Source organism: Cicer arietinum, chromosome 4, assembly GCF_000331145.2.
Source record: "Cicer arietinum cultivar CDC Frontier isolate Library 1 chromosome 4, Cicar.CDCFrontier_v2.0, whole genome shotgun sequence".
Classification (NCBI taxonomy): domain Eukaryota; kingdom Viridiplantae; phylum Streptophyta; class Magnoliopsida; order Fabales; family Fabaceae; genus Cicer; species Cicer arietinum.
The window spans coordinates 36,998,365-37,017,525 of NC_021163.2; the positions used below are offsets into that span (position 1 = coordinate 36,998,365).

The following is a 19,161-nucleotide window of genomic DNA, read 5'->3' on the forward strand; positions in this document are numbered from 1 at the left end:
AAACCTAGGTCAAAACCCTACGTTTGGAGCGCACGTTTTTGTGGTCAAACAGAATGGAGCGCACGTTTCTGTGGTCAAAAACATAAAGAGTGGAACGCACGTTTAGTGTATCAGACCTAATGGATCGCACCTTTTTCTCAGTTCCATTTGCAGATTTTTCCTATAAATAGAGGATTCTCCTCAGTTGGAAAAGCATACCAAAAACTCTCAGAATCTGCAACTTTTCTCTCTTCTCCCCCTTTCTTACTCACTTTTTTTTTTAGTGGTCATAGTATCATATTACGAGTGACAACCATCTGACTGTCATATTGAGGGTGTAATTCTAGAACGATTTTCTACGGTGCAGTAGAACTCCAATACAGTGTATCTGAGTTGTTCTATCATGGGGACTTCATGGTTGATAGTTTGTCTTGCACAATTTGAGCAGTGCCTTGAAACATCTTAAAGAGAGAAACCTAGTACGCAACTCAACACAGTAATATTTTTTGTGGCATAGATTGATTTTTTTTTTAAATTCGAAACTCAAAAATAACAATTTTAAGACGTTTAATACTGCCATGTCTACTGATAAAATTACTGGAACATGTTCTTCTACTTCTGACTATAACAAACTGTTTCGGTTTGAGGGAAGTCACTTCAAACAATGGCAACAAAAGATGTTATTTGTTCTAACCACGAAAAAGGTTGCCAACGTTTTGAAAGATGACATTCCTATTATTCTAGAAACAATTGAACAAACAGAAAAGGATAAGAAAGCTGCTGAATTAATCCAATGGGAATATAATGATTACTTATGTAAGAATTATATTCTAAATGGACTTGCTGATGATATGTATAATTACTACAGTTCTGACAACAATACTACTAAACAGGTTTGCGATGCTCTAATGAAGAAATATGATACTGAGGAAGTTAGAGCCAAAAACTATGTTGTTAGTCGCTACCTCAAATATCAGATGACAGATCAGTCTCATGAAATCTAGAAAATTGCTCACAAGATCATCACTGAAGGTATGTCCCTAAATGAACTGTTTCAAATTGTTGTTGTTATTGACAAACTGTCCCCTGCTTGAAATGATTTTAAAAATTATCTCAGGCATAAAACAAAAGAATTCTCTCTAGAAAGCCTGATAACTCGCCTTAGAATTGAGGAAGAATCTTGTAAGCAAGACCAGAAAGATGAAGTTCTTCTTGTTGCAAATAACATGAAAAAGAAATTCATTAGTTCTAAAGCCAAACAACAAACAACTAAAGAATCTTAATCTCACTTTAAAGAGCAAAAACAAGAATGGGAACCCTCCAAAGGTTCCAATTATAAGGCAACAATCACCTCATAGAAATGGCCTTCTCCCACATTTTCTCTGTTTTCATTGTGGGAAAGAGGGTCGTATGGCTCGCAAGTGTAGGAACAAGTCAGGCCCTACTCAATACGCTAACTTGACAGAAGATAAGTTCATTGATATGATAACTGAGATCAACCTAGTTGATGGATCAGATGGATGGTGGGTAGACATTGACGCCTCACAACATGTTTGTTATGATCGTGCTATGTTTAAAACATACACTGCTGCTGAAGATAAGAAAGTGTTGTTGGGAGATTCCCACACCACTAGTGTTGCTTGTATTGAAGATGTGGAACTAATATTCACCTTTGGAAAGACCTTAATTTTGAAGGATGTAATGCACACTCCATAAATAATAAAGAATCTAGTTTCTAGGTTTCTTCTCAATAAGGCAGAGTTTACTCAGTCTATAAGTGCAAATTTGTACACCATTTCTAAAAATGGTATTTTTGTTGGGAAAGGGTACCCACTGATGGCATGTTTAAATTGAATGTTGAAATCAATAAAATGTTTCCTTCTGCTTACATGTTGTGTGATTTTAATATTTGGCAAGCTAGACTTTGTCATATAAACAAACGTGTGATTTCAAACTTAAGTAACTTAGGCTTTATTCCAAAGTTATCTTTAAAGGATTTTGAAAAATGTGATTTTTGCAGTCAAGCTAAAGAGTTCACATAAATCAGTAGTTAGAGAATATGAACCTTTAGACTTAATACATTCTGATATATGTGAACTTGATGGGACGTTAACCAGAAACGGGAAATATTATTTCATCACTTTTATTGACGATTGCTCTAACTATACTTTTGTATATCTAATGAAAAATAAAAATGAAGCACTTGACATGTTTAAGATCTTTGTAACTGAAATTGAAAATCAATTTAATAAAAAGATTAAGAGGTTTCGTAGTGATAGAAGAATAGTGTATGATTCCAATTTATTTAATGAGTTTTATAAAACCCAAGGAATTATACATGAAACTACTGTGCCATATTCACCTGAAATGAATGGTAAAGCTGAAAGAAAGAATAGAACTCTTACTGAACTAGTGGTTGTTGTTATGCTTGCTATGTTCTGAATAGATTTCTTAAATCTAAAAACAAAATATCTCCTTATAAGATAATGAAGAAAAGACAACCCAACTTGTCTTATCTTCGAACATGGGGTTGTCTGGCTTATGTCAGAATCCCCGATCTCAAGTGAATTAAACTCACTAGTAGAACCTATGAATGTGTATTCATTGGGTATGCAGTAAACAGTAAAGTGTATAGGTTTTATGACCTAAATGCAAAAGTGATCATAGAATCAAATGATGTTGACTTCAATGAAAATAAATTCCTTTTCAAATCAATAAATAGTGGGGGTAGCGAACCAAGTCACATTCCTATGATAAAAAGCATTGAAAGCAACAAATAAGATGAAACATAAACTCGAAGAAGTAAGAGAGTAAGAGATGCTAAAGATTATAGACCCGAATATATGGCCTATAATTTAGAAGAGGATTTTGCAAATCTTAAAGAAGCTTTGTCATCATTGGATGTAGATTTATGGCAAGAAGGTATAAACGATGAAATGGATTCTCTAGAGTCTAACAAGACCTGACATTTCACTACGCCAGAAATGACATTTAACAGCGCCCATTTTACAACGCTTTCTAAACACAAGCGCTGTTGTAATTATATTTTAAAAATAACGGAACCTATTACAGCGCTTTTTATGTAAAGCGCTGTAAAACAAGCGCTGTAGTAGGTCATATAACGTTTGCGCATCACGTTATAAGGATTTTACAGCGCTTGTCAAAAAAGCGCTGTAAACAGAAGCGCTTTCGCGAATCAGTTACAGCGCTTTTTTCACAAGCGCTGTAAAACACATGCGCTTTCATTGAATTTAACTACCTATTACAGCGCTTTTTTCACAAGCGCTGTAAAACACATGCGCTTTCATTGAATTTAACTACTTATTACAGCGCTTTTTTCACAAGCGCTGTAAAATACATCTGCTTTCATTGAATTTAACTACCTATTATAGCGCTTTTTTCACAAGCGCTGTAAAACACATGCGCTTTCATTGAATTTAACTACCTATTACAGCGCTTTTTTCACAAGCGCTGTAAAACACATGCGCTTTCATTGAATTTAACTACCTATTACAGCGCTTTTTTCACAAGCGCTGTAAAACACATCCGCTTTCATTGAATTTAACTACTTATTACAGCGCTTTTTTCACAAGCGCTGTAAAACACATCCGCTTTCATTGAATTTAACTACTTATTACAGCGCTTTTTTCACAAGCGCTGTAAAACACATGCGCTTTCATTGAATTTAACTACCTATTACAGCGCGTTTTTCACAAGCGCTGTAAAATACATCTTTAAAATAATTATATACGTTGGAAACCCTCATATCCTCTACATCTTTCAAATAATTATATACGTTGGAAACCCTCATATCCTCTACATCTTTCAAATAATTATATACGTTGGAAACCCTCATATCCTCTACATCTTTCAAATAATTATATACGTTGCGAACCCTAATATCCTCTACGTACTGTGCGGCCATCTACGTTGTCTAAGGTATTTTTTACACATGATCTGTTATGTTTTGAAATTGTCAAAAATTGTCAAAAACTCATACCACATGATCTGTTCTGTTTTGAAATTGTTAGTTGATATTGGTTTCTTTTTGAAACTTGTTGATATGTTTTGAAAGCTTATTATTTTTGTTACTGCATTTATATAGGTGGTATAATATGGATAGGAAATGGATTTCAGCCAATCGATTGTCAAAAGAGTATGAAATTGGAGTGAAGGAGTTTGTTGAGTTTGCAGTGAAGAATGCAAAAGATCCAAATAGAGTAGTTTGTCCTTGTTTAAAATGTTGTTTTGGAAAACGTGTTAGAGAAGATGAATTAGAAGGACATCTAGTATGTAATGGAATTGATCAAAGCTACACATGTTGGATAAGACATGGTGAGAAAAAAAAAGGAAACATTAATTTTGAGAATAGTTCTACATATGCTTCAACTGATTTCGATACAGATACATATGAGCCGGACCGAGTTGATGAGATTGCAAAAGCAGTTGAAGAAGATCTTCGAGATTGTCCTAAAATGTTTGAAAGTTTGTTGAGTGATGCAGAGAAAGAATTATATAATGGTTGTACTAAATTCACAAGACTGTCAGCGATATTAAAGTTGTACAACTTAAAAGCGAGTAATGGATGGTCTGATAAAAGCTTTACGGAATTATTAACACTCATAAAAGATATGTTGCCAGATGATAATGAACTTCCCAGTCGGACCTACGAGGCTAAACGGATTTTGTGTTCTATTGGAATGAGTTACGAAAGGATTCATGCGTGTCCTAACGATTGCATTTTATTTCGAAACGAATATGAACTACTTAAGGCGTGTCCGAAATGCAATGTCTCTCGATATAAGAAGAAAGAATCTACTCCAGCAAAAGTCGTGTGGTATTTTCCTATAATACCAAGATTTAGGCGCATGTATCGCAGTGAAGAAGATTCAAAACACTTGACATGGCATGCAGATGAAAGAATTAGAGATGGAATGTTTCGACACCCTGCAGATTCCCCACAATGGGCAAAAATTGATCACGAGTATCCTGAATTCGGGATAGAGTCAAGAAATCTAAGACTTGCACTTTCTACTGATGGAATGAATCCACATGGTCTTCAAAGCATCTCACATAGCACGTGGCCTGTGATTTTGGTAATATATAACCTACCTCCATGGTTATGTATGAAGCGTAAGTTTATGATGTTGTCTCTGTTAATTTCTGGACCCAAACAACCGGGGAATGATATCGACGTATACTTGACTCCTCTAATCGAAAATTTAAAAAGTATGTGGGAGACAGGTGTGGAAGTTTATGATGGGTATAAGAAAGAATGTTTCAATTTAAGGGTTATGTTGTTCGGCATAATTAATGATTTTCCAGCATATGGTAATTTATCAGGATATAGCATTAAAGGTCAGTGTGCATGTCCTATATGTGAAGAGAGTACAAATTGGATGCGGTTGAAACATTGTAAGAAGAATGTGTTTCTTGGACATCGTAGATTTTTACCTTATAGTCATCAGTATCGTGGGTGGAGAAATGCATTCAATGGAAAATCAGAGGAAGGTAAAGCTCCTTTAGCACCGACTGGATATCAAATACTTGAAAAAGTACAAGGTTTGACCAATAAATTTGGCAAACCTTTTGCGGGAGAGCTGGTGAAAACTGGGTGGAAGAAAAAGTCAATTTTCTTTGAATTGCCATATTGGAAGTCATTGTATGTAAGACATTTCCTCGATGTGATGCATATTGAAAAAAATGTATTTGAAAGTGTTATTGGTACGTTACTCAATGTTCCAGGAAAGTCTAAAGATGGCGTCAATGCAAGATTGGACTTGGTCGATATGGGAATAAGAAATGAACTGGCTCCAGTAAAGAAAGGAAATCGCACATATCTACCTCCAGCCGCTCATACTCTATCTAGAAAGGAAAAAATTGTTTTATGTAAATTTCTACACGAAGTTAAAGTTCCAGAAGGATACTCTTCGAACATTAAAAATTTGGTTTGTATGAAAGACCTCAAGTTAAAAGGTTTGAAGACCCATGATTGTCATATTATAATGGAGCATTTGCTACCAATAGGTATACGTTCCATTTTACCTGAAAAAGTTCGACTAGCCTTAACTAGATTATGTTTCTTCTTCAGGGAAATTTGTAGTAAAGTGATCGACCCTCAGAAATTACCGACATTGCAGAGGGAAATTGTTGTTACTTTGTGTGAGCTTGAAATGTATTTCCCACCATCGTTTTTTGATATAATGGTTCACCTTACTGTTCATCTGGTTAAGGAGACACAACTTTGTGGGCCAGCTTATATGAGATGGATGTATCCGATAGAACGATATATGAAAATATTAAAAGGGTACGTAAAAAGTAGAAGTCGACCAGAAGGTTGTATTGCTGAACGATACATTGTTGAAGAGGCTGCTGAATTTTGTACTGAATATCTGTCCAATGTTGAATCCATAGGGCTTCCCATGTCTCGTCATTCGGGAAGACTATCAGGAGAAGGGATAACTGGAAGGAGACTACTGACTATATCAAGGACAGAATGGGAGCAGGCACAATTGTATGTTCTGCACAATGATGATGAGGTTCAACCGTATGTTACAATACACATTGATCAGTTATCTCGTTTGAACATGAATAGGAATCAAAATTGGATAACTCGAGAGCACAATCGAAGTTTTGTAACATGGTTAAAAAATCACATAATGTCAAAATTTGATATAGACCCCGGATCAATTTCAAATAGATTGAGGTGGCTAGCAAATGGTCCGAGCTTACATGTCTTTTCTTACACTGGTTATGTTATTAACGGCTACACATTTTATACCAAAGAACAAGATGATCAGACCACTATGCAAAATAGTGGAGTCACTCTCGTAGCTGAAGCGATGCATGTCTCAAGTGCAAAAGACAAAAACCCAATATATGCAAATCTATCATATTTTGGGGTTATCGAGCGCATATGGGAGTTAGACTACACAATGTTTCGTGTTCCCATATTTGGTTGCAAGTGGGTCGATAATAATAATGGCGTTCGGATTGATGAGTCAGGATTCTTGCTTGTCGATTTTAATAGGGTGGGATACAAAGACGAGCCTTTTATTTTAGCGTCGCAAGCTCAACAAGTGTTTTATGTCACTGATCCTTCTAATGATAAATGGTCTGTTGTCCTATCGACCAATAAAATAAGTGATGATAACAATAATGATGAAGATGTTGGTAATGATCTTTTATTTGCAACATCACAACAACCACATGAAATTGATTCAACTGATGATGGTTTATATCTTAGAGATGATCATGATGAGGGAATTTGGATTAATCCATCGTTTCGTATTGTAAATGGACAAACAAATGTGAATGTCACCAGGAAAAGAAGAAGGGCATCTTAATGTATATATATGTTTAATTGTTTTATATAAGCTATGCATGTAATCTGAACTGTGTTATTGTAAATATGCATGTAATCTGAATTGAGTGTTTTATACTAAGTTCTGATTAATTTATTTTCTGATTAATTTATTTTCTGCTTATATTTAGCTTGATTTGAGTGTTTTATACCAAGTTCATGTAACAATGAGTGTTTTATATTTAGCTTGATTTACATGAACTGAACTGAATATAAATTAGTAATTTACATGAACTGAACTGAACTGAATAGAGAGATTCTCTTTTGCTCAGTGCATATATATATATAGATTCTTCAGAATACTCATTTCTAATAATTCATCATCTCCTAAAGTATTGTGATAAAGACAATGATAACAATATTTTTAATCCAATAAACAATGATAAAAATGTTTTTAATGTCATCCCAACCCAAATAAACCAAACACAAAAATAAAATAAAGAGACATTTTACAGCGCTTATCTTAAAAAGCGCTGTAAAAGATCCTTTTAAAAATAAAATAATGAGTGTTTTATACCTTTTACAGCGCTTTTCACACAAAGCGCTGTAAACGACTCTTTTGAAAGTGAGTAAAAAAGACATTTTACAGCGCTTATTTGACAAAGCGCTGTAAAAAAGCTTTAAAAATAATATTCATCAGACACCTAATTTCTTCAAACACCTTGTACGCATCATGGGAATCCAAAAAACATCAGACACAAACCCATTTCTTCAAACACCTTGTACGCATCATGGGAATCCAAAAAACATCAGACACAAACCCATTTCTTCAAACACCTTGTACGCATCATGGGAATCCCCAAAAACACCAGACACAAACCCATTTTTCGCAACATGGCAATGATCCTGAATACCAATTAAGTTTCGATTTAAGAAGGAAAGAGAATGTAAAGAGATAAAAAGGGTGTTGAGGTGGAGATTGAATTGTGAAAGAGTAAGCTTTGATGTTTGTGAAGAAGATGCATAAAAGGAGAAGAGTTTGGTGAAGAGGAAGGGATTTTTGTGGTGACCAGTTACTACTATGTGGGTTTTGCATGCATGTTGAGCTTGTTTAAAAAATAACATAACATAACAAAACACAAAAACAATAAGGCCTTTTACAGCGCTTATTTGGAAAAAGCGCTGTAAAAGAGCCTTTTAAAATTAACATAAAGAGACATTTTAGAGCGCTTATGTGGAAAAGCGCTGTAAAAGGCTTTAAAAAACATTCATATAACATAATAACACACGGAGGTCTTTTACAGCGCTTATTTGGGAAAAGCGCTGTAAAAGAGCCTCTTAAAATTAACATAAAGAGACATTTTAGAGCGCTTATGTGTAAAAGCGCTGTAAAAGGCATTCAAATAACATAATAACACACGGAGGTCTTTTACAGCGCTTATTTGAAAAAAGCGCTGTAAAAGAGCCTTTTAAAAATTTAACTAAAGAAGCCTTTTAGAGCGCTTATGTGTGAAAGCGCTGTAAAAGGCATTCATATAACATAATAACACACGGAGGTCTTTTACAGCGCTTATTTGAAAAAAGCGCTGTAAAAGAGCCTTTTAAAAATTTAACTAAAGAAGCCTTTTAGAGCGCTTATGTGTGAAAGCGCTGTAAAAGGCATTCATATAACATAATAACACACGGAGGTCTTTTACAGCGCTTATTTGAAAAAAGCGCTGTAAAAGGCATTCAAATAACATAATAACACACGGAGGTCTTTTACAGCGCTTATTTGAAAAAAGCGCTGTAAAAGGCATTCAAATAACATAATAACACACGGAGGTCTTTTACAGCGCTTATTTGAAAAAAGCGCTGTAAAAGAGCCTTTTAAAAATTTAACTAAAGAAGCCTTTTAGAGCGCTTTACAAAATAAGCGCTGTAAAAGGCTTATAAAAAGCGCTGTAAAAGTGTTACGTATATATAACAGTTACCTCTTCAGTTTCCTCTTCATTACGTAACCTTCATCTCAACCTTCATTTCTTCTCTTCTTTTGCAAACCCTATCATCCCGTCCTTTACGAACCTTATTTCCACGATCATCTCCTTCATTTCGAACCTTATTTCCATCCAAGATCATCTCTCCCATTTCACACAATATATTTTCATTGAAATACGTAACCCTCATTACGTATTTCTTCAAACCGTATTTCTGTGAACCATATTTCTGTGAACTTTCTGCAAACCCTCTTTTCTTTGCATTTCGTCTTTCTTCGAACCATCATTATTCAGGTATTGATGTTATTAAATTTTTGTAATCATTAGAATGCATGTTGAGCTTTTTTAAGATATACTGATACATGTTGAGTTTGTTTATAATAATGCATGATCCATGTTGAGCTTGTTGATGTTATACTAAAGTGCATGTTGAACTTGTTGTAGTTAAATGGATACAAACAAAGATTTAGAAGTTCAAAATGAAGAAGTTGGCACCTCTAAGACTTACGAAAAAGAAGTCAAACGTGGTGCAACTATCATGCAAAGGGTGATTAAAGCACGGAGCAGTGGCATTAAATTTGAGGTATACTATATATACTCTGTTTGCTGTGTGTTTTTTTATCTTTTTTTAGGGTTTAGGGCATGTACTTACTATATGAGTTTATTAGGTTGGCTGGAACGAGAGTGGTCAGCCAGTTGACCCCAACAGCTCCATGTTTGTAAGCTACATTGGGGCTGTTGTTCGTCAAAATGTCCCAATAACAATAGACAACTGGAGAGATAAGGCGTTGAAGGATGCCAAAGATATCATCTGGAATGACATTCAAGTAAATATTTTGATCTACTCTTTTGTCATTTATAATTTTTTTTCTGTAAAATACATTACTTATAATTGTTTTCATTGCAGACCACTTTTGTTCTTGATGAGGAACGAAAGTCATATGTTTTGAGAGTTGCTGGGAAAATCCATCGTGGATTTAGATCCCATCTCTCAAATTTCTATCTAAAAGATAGAGAAGGAAACACAAATGCTGAACCTCCAAAGATATATCAACATTATATATCAAAGGATGAATGGAGTGCATTTGTTTCCAAACGTTCTGACCCGGCGTTTGTCGTAAGTGATTAATTTATTAGCATTTGTGTTTTATTATTCATATTCGTAGCGTATTTTAAATTTTTACACAATTGCTATTTTTTTTTTATATAGAATATTAGTAAGGCAAATCGCGAACGGGCAAGCAACCCAAAACACCCATACAAGAAATCACGTATGGGATATGCACGCCTTGAACAAAAAATTGTAAGTAATTAAACATCACTTGTAATTTGTATTATAAACTATAGTGTGTAACTAATTTGTATTATTTTGTTTATGATTTTAACGAATAGAGAAAAGACACCCAAGCCGATCAACCCTTGGGTCGTCATATCTTATGGAAGGAAGCGCGTGTTAACAAAGAAGGAGTGGTTGATAATGAAAATGTCAAGAAAGTTGTAGAACTTTGTGTAAGTATATTATCACTTTAATATTTTTTAATATTGTATTTTAAAAATGCTATTGAACTTATCTTTTTAATGTTACATGTATTTTAGGAAACTATTGAACAAAGTTCTGAAACTCAAGAGGGCAACAAGGATACGTGCAGGGACATTCTTGGGAAAGTGTTTAATGTCCCTGAGTATTCCGGTCGAGTGAGGGGGAAAGGATTTGGCGTAACTCCCAAAAGCTTTTTTCCTCAAGAGAAGCGCCAAAAACCTTCCAACGAGGAAGTATTAGAGAAGCTCAGAATCTTATCGGAGCAAGTGGCACTCTTGGTGAATACGAATAAAGACAAGCAACTTCCGGTTCAGCTCCAACCTGAAATACAAATGGAGAGTGAAACCGGGAGTTGCAACGTCGGTTTGAAGAGTATTCCCGAGGTAATTAATTACTTACTACTTACTTGCTTATGTAATTACTTATGTATTAAACAAACTTATATATTAACTGTACTTATGTTTTAACTATTGATGTAGGGTGTCACTACATGTGTCCTATACTTGTCCTCGCCGACTCAACGGAAGGTGGGAAAAGGAATATTGCACAATACTTCGGGAGAAGTATTGCACAATATTCCGATCCCCGCGGGCCATGTCAAAGTATCGCCTACGGTTGCTTTCGAACCAACTGCACCGTTGCCCATACCGGACAACGATGGAGATATGAAGTTCTTAAGCGACGCTATTGGCAGTTACGTGGCATGGCCCACACACCTTGTTGCCCTCGAAAAAAAGATTCCCAAGGACAAATCAGTTACATCTCCCGAAAAGGTTTGTCACATTTATTGCCTAAGGTTTTTTATTTTTTCAGATTCAATAAACTAACATTTTACCTCATTTTTGTAGGTCCAAATAAATAAACCACCCCTACAGCCAAAAAAAGGCAGCAGACCTCAAAAATTGGAGGTTAATAGGGCTGCCAAACTACAAAGGCTGGAGGGTAATAAAGCTGCAAAACTTGCAGCAACAAAAAATCTGGATCGGGGAAAATCGGTCGCTGCTGCTGCTGCTCCTAATAAAAGTCAGCCACGCCTTGGTAAATACGGGGCGTGTCTTGACATCCAAATAAAAAGGAACATGGGCAGCAGCAACGATTCGCCCATTGTACAAATGAATCAAGACATCTTTGGAGATGAGTATATTGAATACCTCGAAAAGGAGCAAATGTACGATCTTCTCGAACATAAGGAGCTGAGTGTTACTGTAATCAGCTTGTACATAAGGTAAAAAATACTTTTAATTGCATTTATTTGTAATTAATTAAATGTATTGGTAATTAATCTAGTTTAAAATTTTCATTGAAGGTTTTTGTACGAGAAGGTCGTGTGCACGAGGAAACTGTCAAATAAATACTCATTCTTGTCTCCGCATAAGATGTCGATGTTCAAACTCGATCCAGACAATGTAAAACACTACATTGTAGATATGTTTTTAAGAAATAAAGAAAGTGATAAATTGTTCTTGGCACCATATAATTCAGGGTACGTAATTTTATCTTTTTTAATTGATGAGAATTTAATTTATTAGTTGTCTATAAACAAAATTGCTTAACCAATTTTTTGTTGTTGTAGGGCACATTGGGTGCTATTTGCAATCAATGCGGTCTCTGAAGTGATATACTATTTGGATCCCGTGCACGGCGATTACACCAATCACCCCGGAATAAAGAATATGCTCGACACGTAAGTAATATTCATTTATTTCTTACATATATATATTTATATATATATATATATAAATATATATATGTAAGAAATAAATGAATATTACTTACGTGTCGAGCATATTCTTTATTCCGGGGTGATTGGTGTAATCGCCGTGCACGGGATCCAAATAGTATATCACTTCAGAGACCGCATTGATTGCAAATAGCACCCAATGTGCCCTACAACAACAAAAAATTGGTTAAGCAATTTTGTTTATAGACAACTAATAAATTAAATTCTCATCAATTAAAAAAGATAAAATTACGTACCCTGAATTATATGGTGCCAAGAACAATTTATCACTTTCTTTATTTCTTAAAAACATATCTACAATGTAGTGTTTTACATTGTCTGGATCGAGTTTGAACATCGACATCTTATGCGGAGACAAGAATGAGTATTTATTTGACAGTTTCCTCGTGCACACGACCTTCTCGTACAAAAACCTTCAATGAAAATTTTAAACTAGATTAATTACCAATACATTTAATTAATTACAAATAAATGCAATTAAAAGTATTTTTTACCTTATGTACAAGCTGATTACAGTAACACTCAGCTCCTTATGTTCGAGAAGATCGTACATTTGCTCCTTTTCGAGGTACTCAATATACTCATCTCCAAAGATGTCTTGATTCATTTGTACAATGGGCGAATCGTTGCTGCTGCCCATGTTCCTTTTTATTTGGATGTCAAGACACGCCCCGTATTTACCAAGGCGTGGCTGACTTTTATTAGGAGCAGCAGCAGCAGCGACCGATTTTCCCCGATCCAGATTTTTTGTTGCTGCAAGTTTTGCAGCTTTATTACCCTCCAGCCTTTGTAGTTTGGCAGCCCTATTAACCTCCAATTTTTGAGGTCTGCTGCCTTTTTTTGGCTGTAGGGGTGGTTTATTTATTTGGACCTACAAAAATGAGGTAAAATGTTAGTTTATTGAATCTGAAAAAATAAAAAACCTTAGGCAATAAATGTGACAAACCTTTTCGGGAGATGTAACTGATTTGTCCTTGGGAATCTTTTTTTCGAGGGCAACAAGGTGTGTGGGCCATGCCACGTAACTGCCAATAGCGTCGCTTAAGAACTTCATATCTCCATCGTTGTCCGGTATGGGCAACGGTGCAGTTGGTTCGAAAGCAACCGTAGGCGATACTTTGACATGGCCCGCGGGGATCGGAATATTGTGCAATACTTCTCCCGAAGTATTGTACAATATTCCTTTTCCCACCTTCCGTTGAGTCGGCGAGGACAAGTATAGGACACATGTAGTGACACCCTACATCAATAGTTAAAACATAAGTACAGTTAATATATAAGTTTGTTTAATACATAAGTAATTACATAAGCAAGTAAGTAGTAAGTAATTAATTACCTCGGGAATACTCTTCAAACCGACGTTGCAACTCCCGGTTTCACTCTCCATTTGTATTTCAGGTTGGAGCTGAACCGGAAGTTGCTTGTCTTTATTCGTATTCACCAAGAGTGCCACTTGCTCCGATAAGATTCTGAGCTTCTCTAATACTTCCTCGTTGGAAGGTTTTTGGCGCTTCTCTTGAGGAAAAAAGCTTTTGGGAGTTACGCCAAATCCTTTCCCCCTCACTCGACCGGAATACTCAGGGACATTAAACACTTTCCCAAGAATGTCCCTGCACGTATCCTTGTTGCCCTCTTGAGTTTCAGAACTTTGTTCAATAGTTTCCTAAAATACATGTAACATTAAAAAGATAAGTTCAATAGCATTTTTAAAATACAATATTAAAAAATATTAAAGTGATAATATACTTACACAAAGTTCTACAACTTTCTTGACATTTTCATTATCAACCACTCCTTCTTTGTTAACACGCGCTTCCTTCCATAAGATATGACGACCCAAGGGTTGATCGGCTTGGGTGTCTTTTCTCTATTCGTTAAAATCATAAACAAAATAATACAAATTAGTTACACACTATAGTTTATAATACAAATTACTTCATTATATAAAAGTGATGTTTAATTACTTACAATTTGTTGTTCAAGGCGTGCATATCCCATACGTGATTTCTTGTATGGGTGTTTTGGGTTGCTTGCCCGTTCGCGATTTGCCTTACTAATATTCTATATAAAAAAAAAATAGCAATTGTGTAAAAATTTAAAATACGCTACGAATATGAATAATAAAACACAAATGCTAATAAATTAATAACTTACGACAAACGCCGGGTCAGAACGTTTGGAAACAAATGCACTCCATTCATCCTTTGATATATAATGTTGATATATCTTTGGAGGTTCAGCATTTGTGTTTCCTTCTCTATCTTTTAGATAGAAATTTGAGAGATGGGATCTAAATCCACGATGGATTTTCCCAGCAACTCTCAAAACATATGACTTTCGTTCCTCATCAAGAACAAAAGTGGTCTGCAATGAAAACAATTATAAGTAATGTATTTTACAGAAAAAAAATTATAAATGACAAAAGAGTAGATCAAAATATTTACTTGAATGTCATTCCAGATGATATCTTTGGCATCCTTCAACGCCTTATCTCTCCAGTTGTCTATTGTTATTGGGACATTTTGACGAACAACAGCCCCAATGTAGCTTACAAACATGGAGCTGTTGGGGTCAACTGGCTGACCACTCTCGTTCCAGCCAACCTAATAAACTCATATAGTAAGTACATGCCCTAAACCCTAAAAAAAGATAAAAAAACACACAGCAAACAGAGTATATATAGTATACCTCAAATTTAATGCCATTACTCCTTGCTTTAATGACTTTCTGCATGATAGTTGCACCACGTTTGACTTCTTTTTCGTAAGTCTTAGAGGTGCCAACTTCTTCATTTTGAACTTCTAAATCTTTGTTTGTATCCATTTAACTACAACAAGTTCAACATGCACTTTAGTATAACATCAACAAGCTCAACATGGATCATGCATTATTATAAACAAACTCAACATGTATCAGTATATCTTAAAAAAGCTCAACATGCATTCTAATGATTACAAAAATTTAATAACATCAATACCTGAATAATGATGGTTCGAAGAAAGACGAAATGCAAAGAAAAGAGGGTTTGCAGAAAGTTCACAGAAATATGGTTCACAGAAATACGGTTTGAAGAAATACGTAATGAGGGTTACGTATTTCAATGAAAATATATTGTGTGAAATGGGAGAGATGATCTTGGATGGAAATAAGGTTCGAAATGAAGGAGATGATCGTGGAAATAAGGTTCGTAAAGGACGGGATGATAGGGTTTGCAAAAGAAGAGAAGAAATGAAGGTTGAGATGAAGGTTACGTAATGAAGAGGAAACTGAAGAGGTAACTGTTATATATACGTAACACTTTTACAGCGCTTTTTATAAGCCTTTTTACAGCGCTTTTTTTGTAAAGCGCTCTAAAAGGCTTCTTTAGTTAAATTCTTAAAAGGCTCTTTTACAGCGCTTTTGACAAATAAGCGCTGTAAAAGACCTCCGTGTGTTATTATGTTATTTGAATGCCTTTTACGCCTTTTACAGCGCTTTTGTCAAATAAGCGCTGTAAAAGACCTCCGTGTGTTATTATGTTATTTGAATGTTTTTTAAAGCCTTTTACAGCGCTTTTTACACATAAGCGCTCTAAAATGTCTCTTTATGTTAATTTTAAGAGGCTCTTTTACAGCGCTTTTTCCAAATAAGCGCTGTAAAAGACCTCCGTGTGTTATTATGTTATATTAATGTTTTTTAAAGCCTTTTACAGCGCTTTTTACACATAAGCGCTCTAAAATGTCTCTTTATGTTAATTTTAAGAGGCTCTTTTACAGCGCTTTTTCCAAATAAGCGCTGTAAAAGACCTCCGTGTGTTATTATGTTATATTAATGTTTTTTAAAGCCTTTTACAGCGCTTTTCCACATAAGCGCTCTAAAATGTCTCTTTAGGTTAATTTTAGAAGGCTCTTTTACAGCGCTTTTTCCAAATAAGCGCTGTAAAAGACCTCCGTGTGTTATTATGTTATATTAATGTTTTTTAAAGCCTTTTACAGCGCTTTTCCACATAAGCGCTCTAAAATGTCTCTTTAGGTTAATTTTAGAAGGCTCAACATGCAAAACCCACAACTGATTGTGAAGTGATTTTGGATCAAAAATAATTTTGGATACAAAGATAAAAGACAGCGCTTTTTAAAAAAAGTGCCATAAAAAGCTAAAAAGCACTTTTCATTTCAAATAATTAATTTACAGCGTTAAAAAAAAAAAACACATTTTACAGCGCTTTTTTTAACAAGCGCTGTAAAATGTTGTTCTAAAGCGCTTTAATGGTGCACCTTCTACAGCGCTTTCGTGAGAAAGCGCTGTAAAATGTACAAGAAAAGCGCTGTAAAATGCAGACCCATAATATGAAATTATGGGTGGGCATTTTACAGCGCTTTTTCGAGAAAGCGCTGTAATATGCACACCCATATATGAAATTATGGGTGGGCATATTACAGCGCTTTTGCGAGAAAGCGCTGTAATATGTACACCCATATATGAAATTATGGGTGGGCATATTACAGCGCGTTTTTGAGAAAGCGCTATAATATGCACACCCATAACTCATATGATGGGGTGCATATTACAGCGCCTTTTGTGAAGAAGCGTTGTAAAATGTGCATAACAAGCGCGCGTTGTATTTACATGTTTTATAGCGCTTTTTTAAAACCGCTGTTGTATCATTTACAGCGCTCGTTTCCACAGCGCTTATTTTTTTGAAAAAGCGCTGTAAATGGCTTAAAAAAGCGCTGTAATATGCGTTTTTTCGCGTAGTGTTTAGTAAACTTGCCTCTTGGTTGCAAACCAATAGGTTATAAATGGATCTTGAAAAAGAAACTAAAAAATGATGGAACTGTTGATAAATACAAGGCACACCTTGTAGCCAAAGGTTTTAGACAAAGAGAAAATATAGATTTCTTCGGCACTTTTTCAGCAGTCACTAGAATAACATCCATTAGGGTGCTCATATCACTTGCGGTTATTCATAACCTGGTGATACATCAGATGGATGTTAGAACAACATTTTAAAATGGTGACCTGGAAGAAGAAATTTATATGGAACAACTTGAAGGTTTTGTAATTCATGGATAAGAAGACAAGGTCTGTAAGTTAGATAAGTCTTTTGTATGGTCTTAAACAAGTTCTTAAGCAATGACATGAAAAATTTGATAACTTGACTATATCAAATGAGTTTAAAGTGAATGAAAGTGACAAATGTATTTATTACAAATCTGAAAATGACATTTGCACTATCATATGTCTCTATTTAGATAACTTACTCATATTTGGTTCAAACTTTCATGTTGTAAATAATGTGAAATCATTGTTGAGTAACAACTTTGATATGAAAGACCTCAGAGAAGCGAGTGTAATCCTTGGAATCAAGATTACTAGGTCATAAAAGGGAATTTCTTTTGATTAGTCTCACTATGTTGAAAAAATCCTAAAAAAATATAATTACTTTGACTGTAAACCTGCTTGCACACCATATGATCTAAGTGCAAAACTTTCAAAAAACACTAATGAAGGTGTTAGACAAAATGAATATGTAAGCATCATTGGTAGCCTCAAGTATGCCACTGATTGTATTAGACTTGACATTGTCTACGTCGTGGGATTGTTGTGCAGGTTTACTAGTAGACCTAGTATGGAGCATTGACATGCTATCGAAAGAGTCGTGAGATACCTAAAAATGACCATGAGTCTCATATTACATTATCAAAGATTTCCTGCCAACCTTGAAGGATACATTGATATTGATTGGAACACCTTATCAAATGACTCTAAAGCAACCAGTGGCTATGTTTTCAGTATATTTGGTGGTGATGTATCTTGTAAATCAAAGAAATAGACGATACTGGCTCATTCCACTATGGAGTCTGAAATGATAACACTAGTTACTGCTAGTGAAGAAGCAAGCTGGTTGAGATGCTTGCTAGCTGAGATCCCTTTATGGGAAAAACCTTTGCAACCTGTGTTGATCCACTATGATAGTATCGCAACTATTGCAAAGATTGAGAATCGTTATTACAACGGTAAGAGACGAAAAATACGTTGTAAGCACAACACAATTAGAGAACTACTTTATAAAGGAGTTTTTATAGTGGATCATGTACGCACTGATGAAAATTTAGCAGATTCTTTGACGAAAGGATTAGCTAGAGAGAAAGTCCTAAATATATCCAAAAGAATGGGACTATTGCTTATAGATCAATGATTCACTCATGATGGTAACCCGACTTAAAATATTGGAGACCCCGAGAATTAGGTTCAATGGGTAATAACAAGTCATAGTGATAAGATATGAACATGTTATATTATATATGAGAGAAGCATGATTCCTGAAGCGATAAAAGGATTAGATAACAGAAACTCTTAATGAGATCTATACTCTATGTGGAGTGGAGTACCTAGCTATAGGAGTACTCTTGATAGACTCACTTATGTGAATGTGGAAGTGGGGTCTCTTTCTATGGAATTTCGAGGCAAAATTCCTAGAGTGTTCACTATACTAGGATACACGTGCATGGCCATAAATGCATGGGCTTTTGAGAATACACCCAATGAAAAGGTTGTGTGTGGGTTTGATGTCATAGATAGAGTTCAAGACTACAAGTCACTCTTATTGAATATGAATCTTACTTGATATGCAAATGTTTAA

At 35.1% G+C, this 19,161-nt stretch overlaps 1 protein-coding gene across 1 annotated transcript; it reads left to right on the forward strand.

Moving 5' to 3' along the window:
• Positions 1 to 557: 557 nt before the first annotated feature.
• Positions 558 to 1,695, forward strand: LOC140920050 (uncharacterized). Its single transcript, XM_073367361.1, has 3 exons — positions 558 to 967; positions 1,097 to 1,184; positions 1,276 to 1,695. The coding sequence occupies exons 1-3, from the start codon at positions 558 to 560 to the stop codon at positions 1,693 to 1,695; spliced, it is 918 nt and encodes a 305-aa protein (XP_073223462.1).
• Positions 1,696 to 19,161: the final 17,466 nt, after the last annotated feature.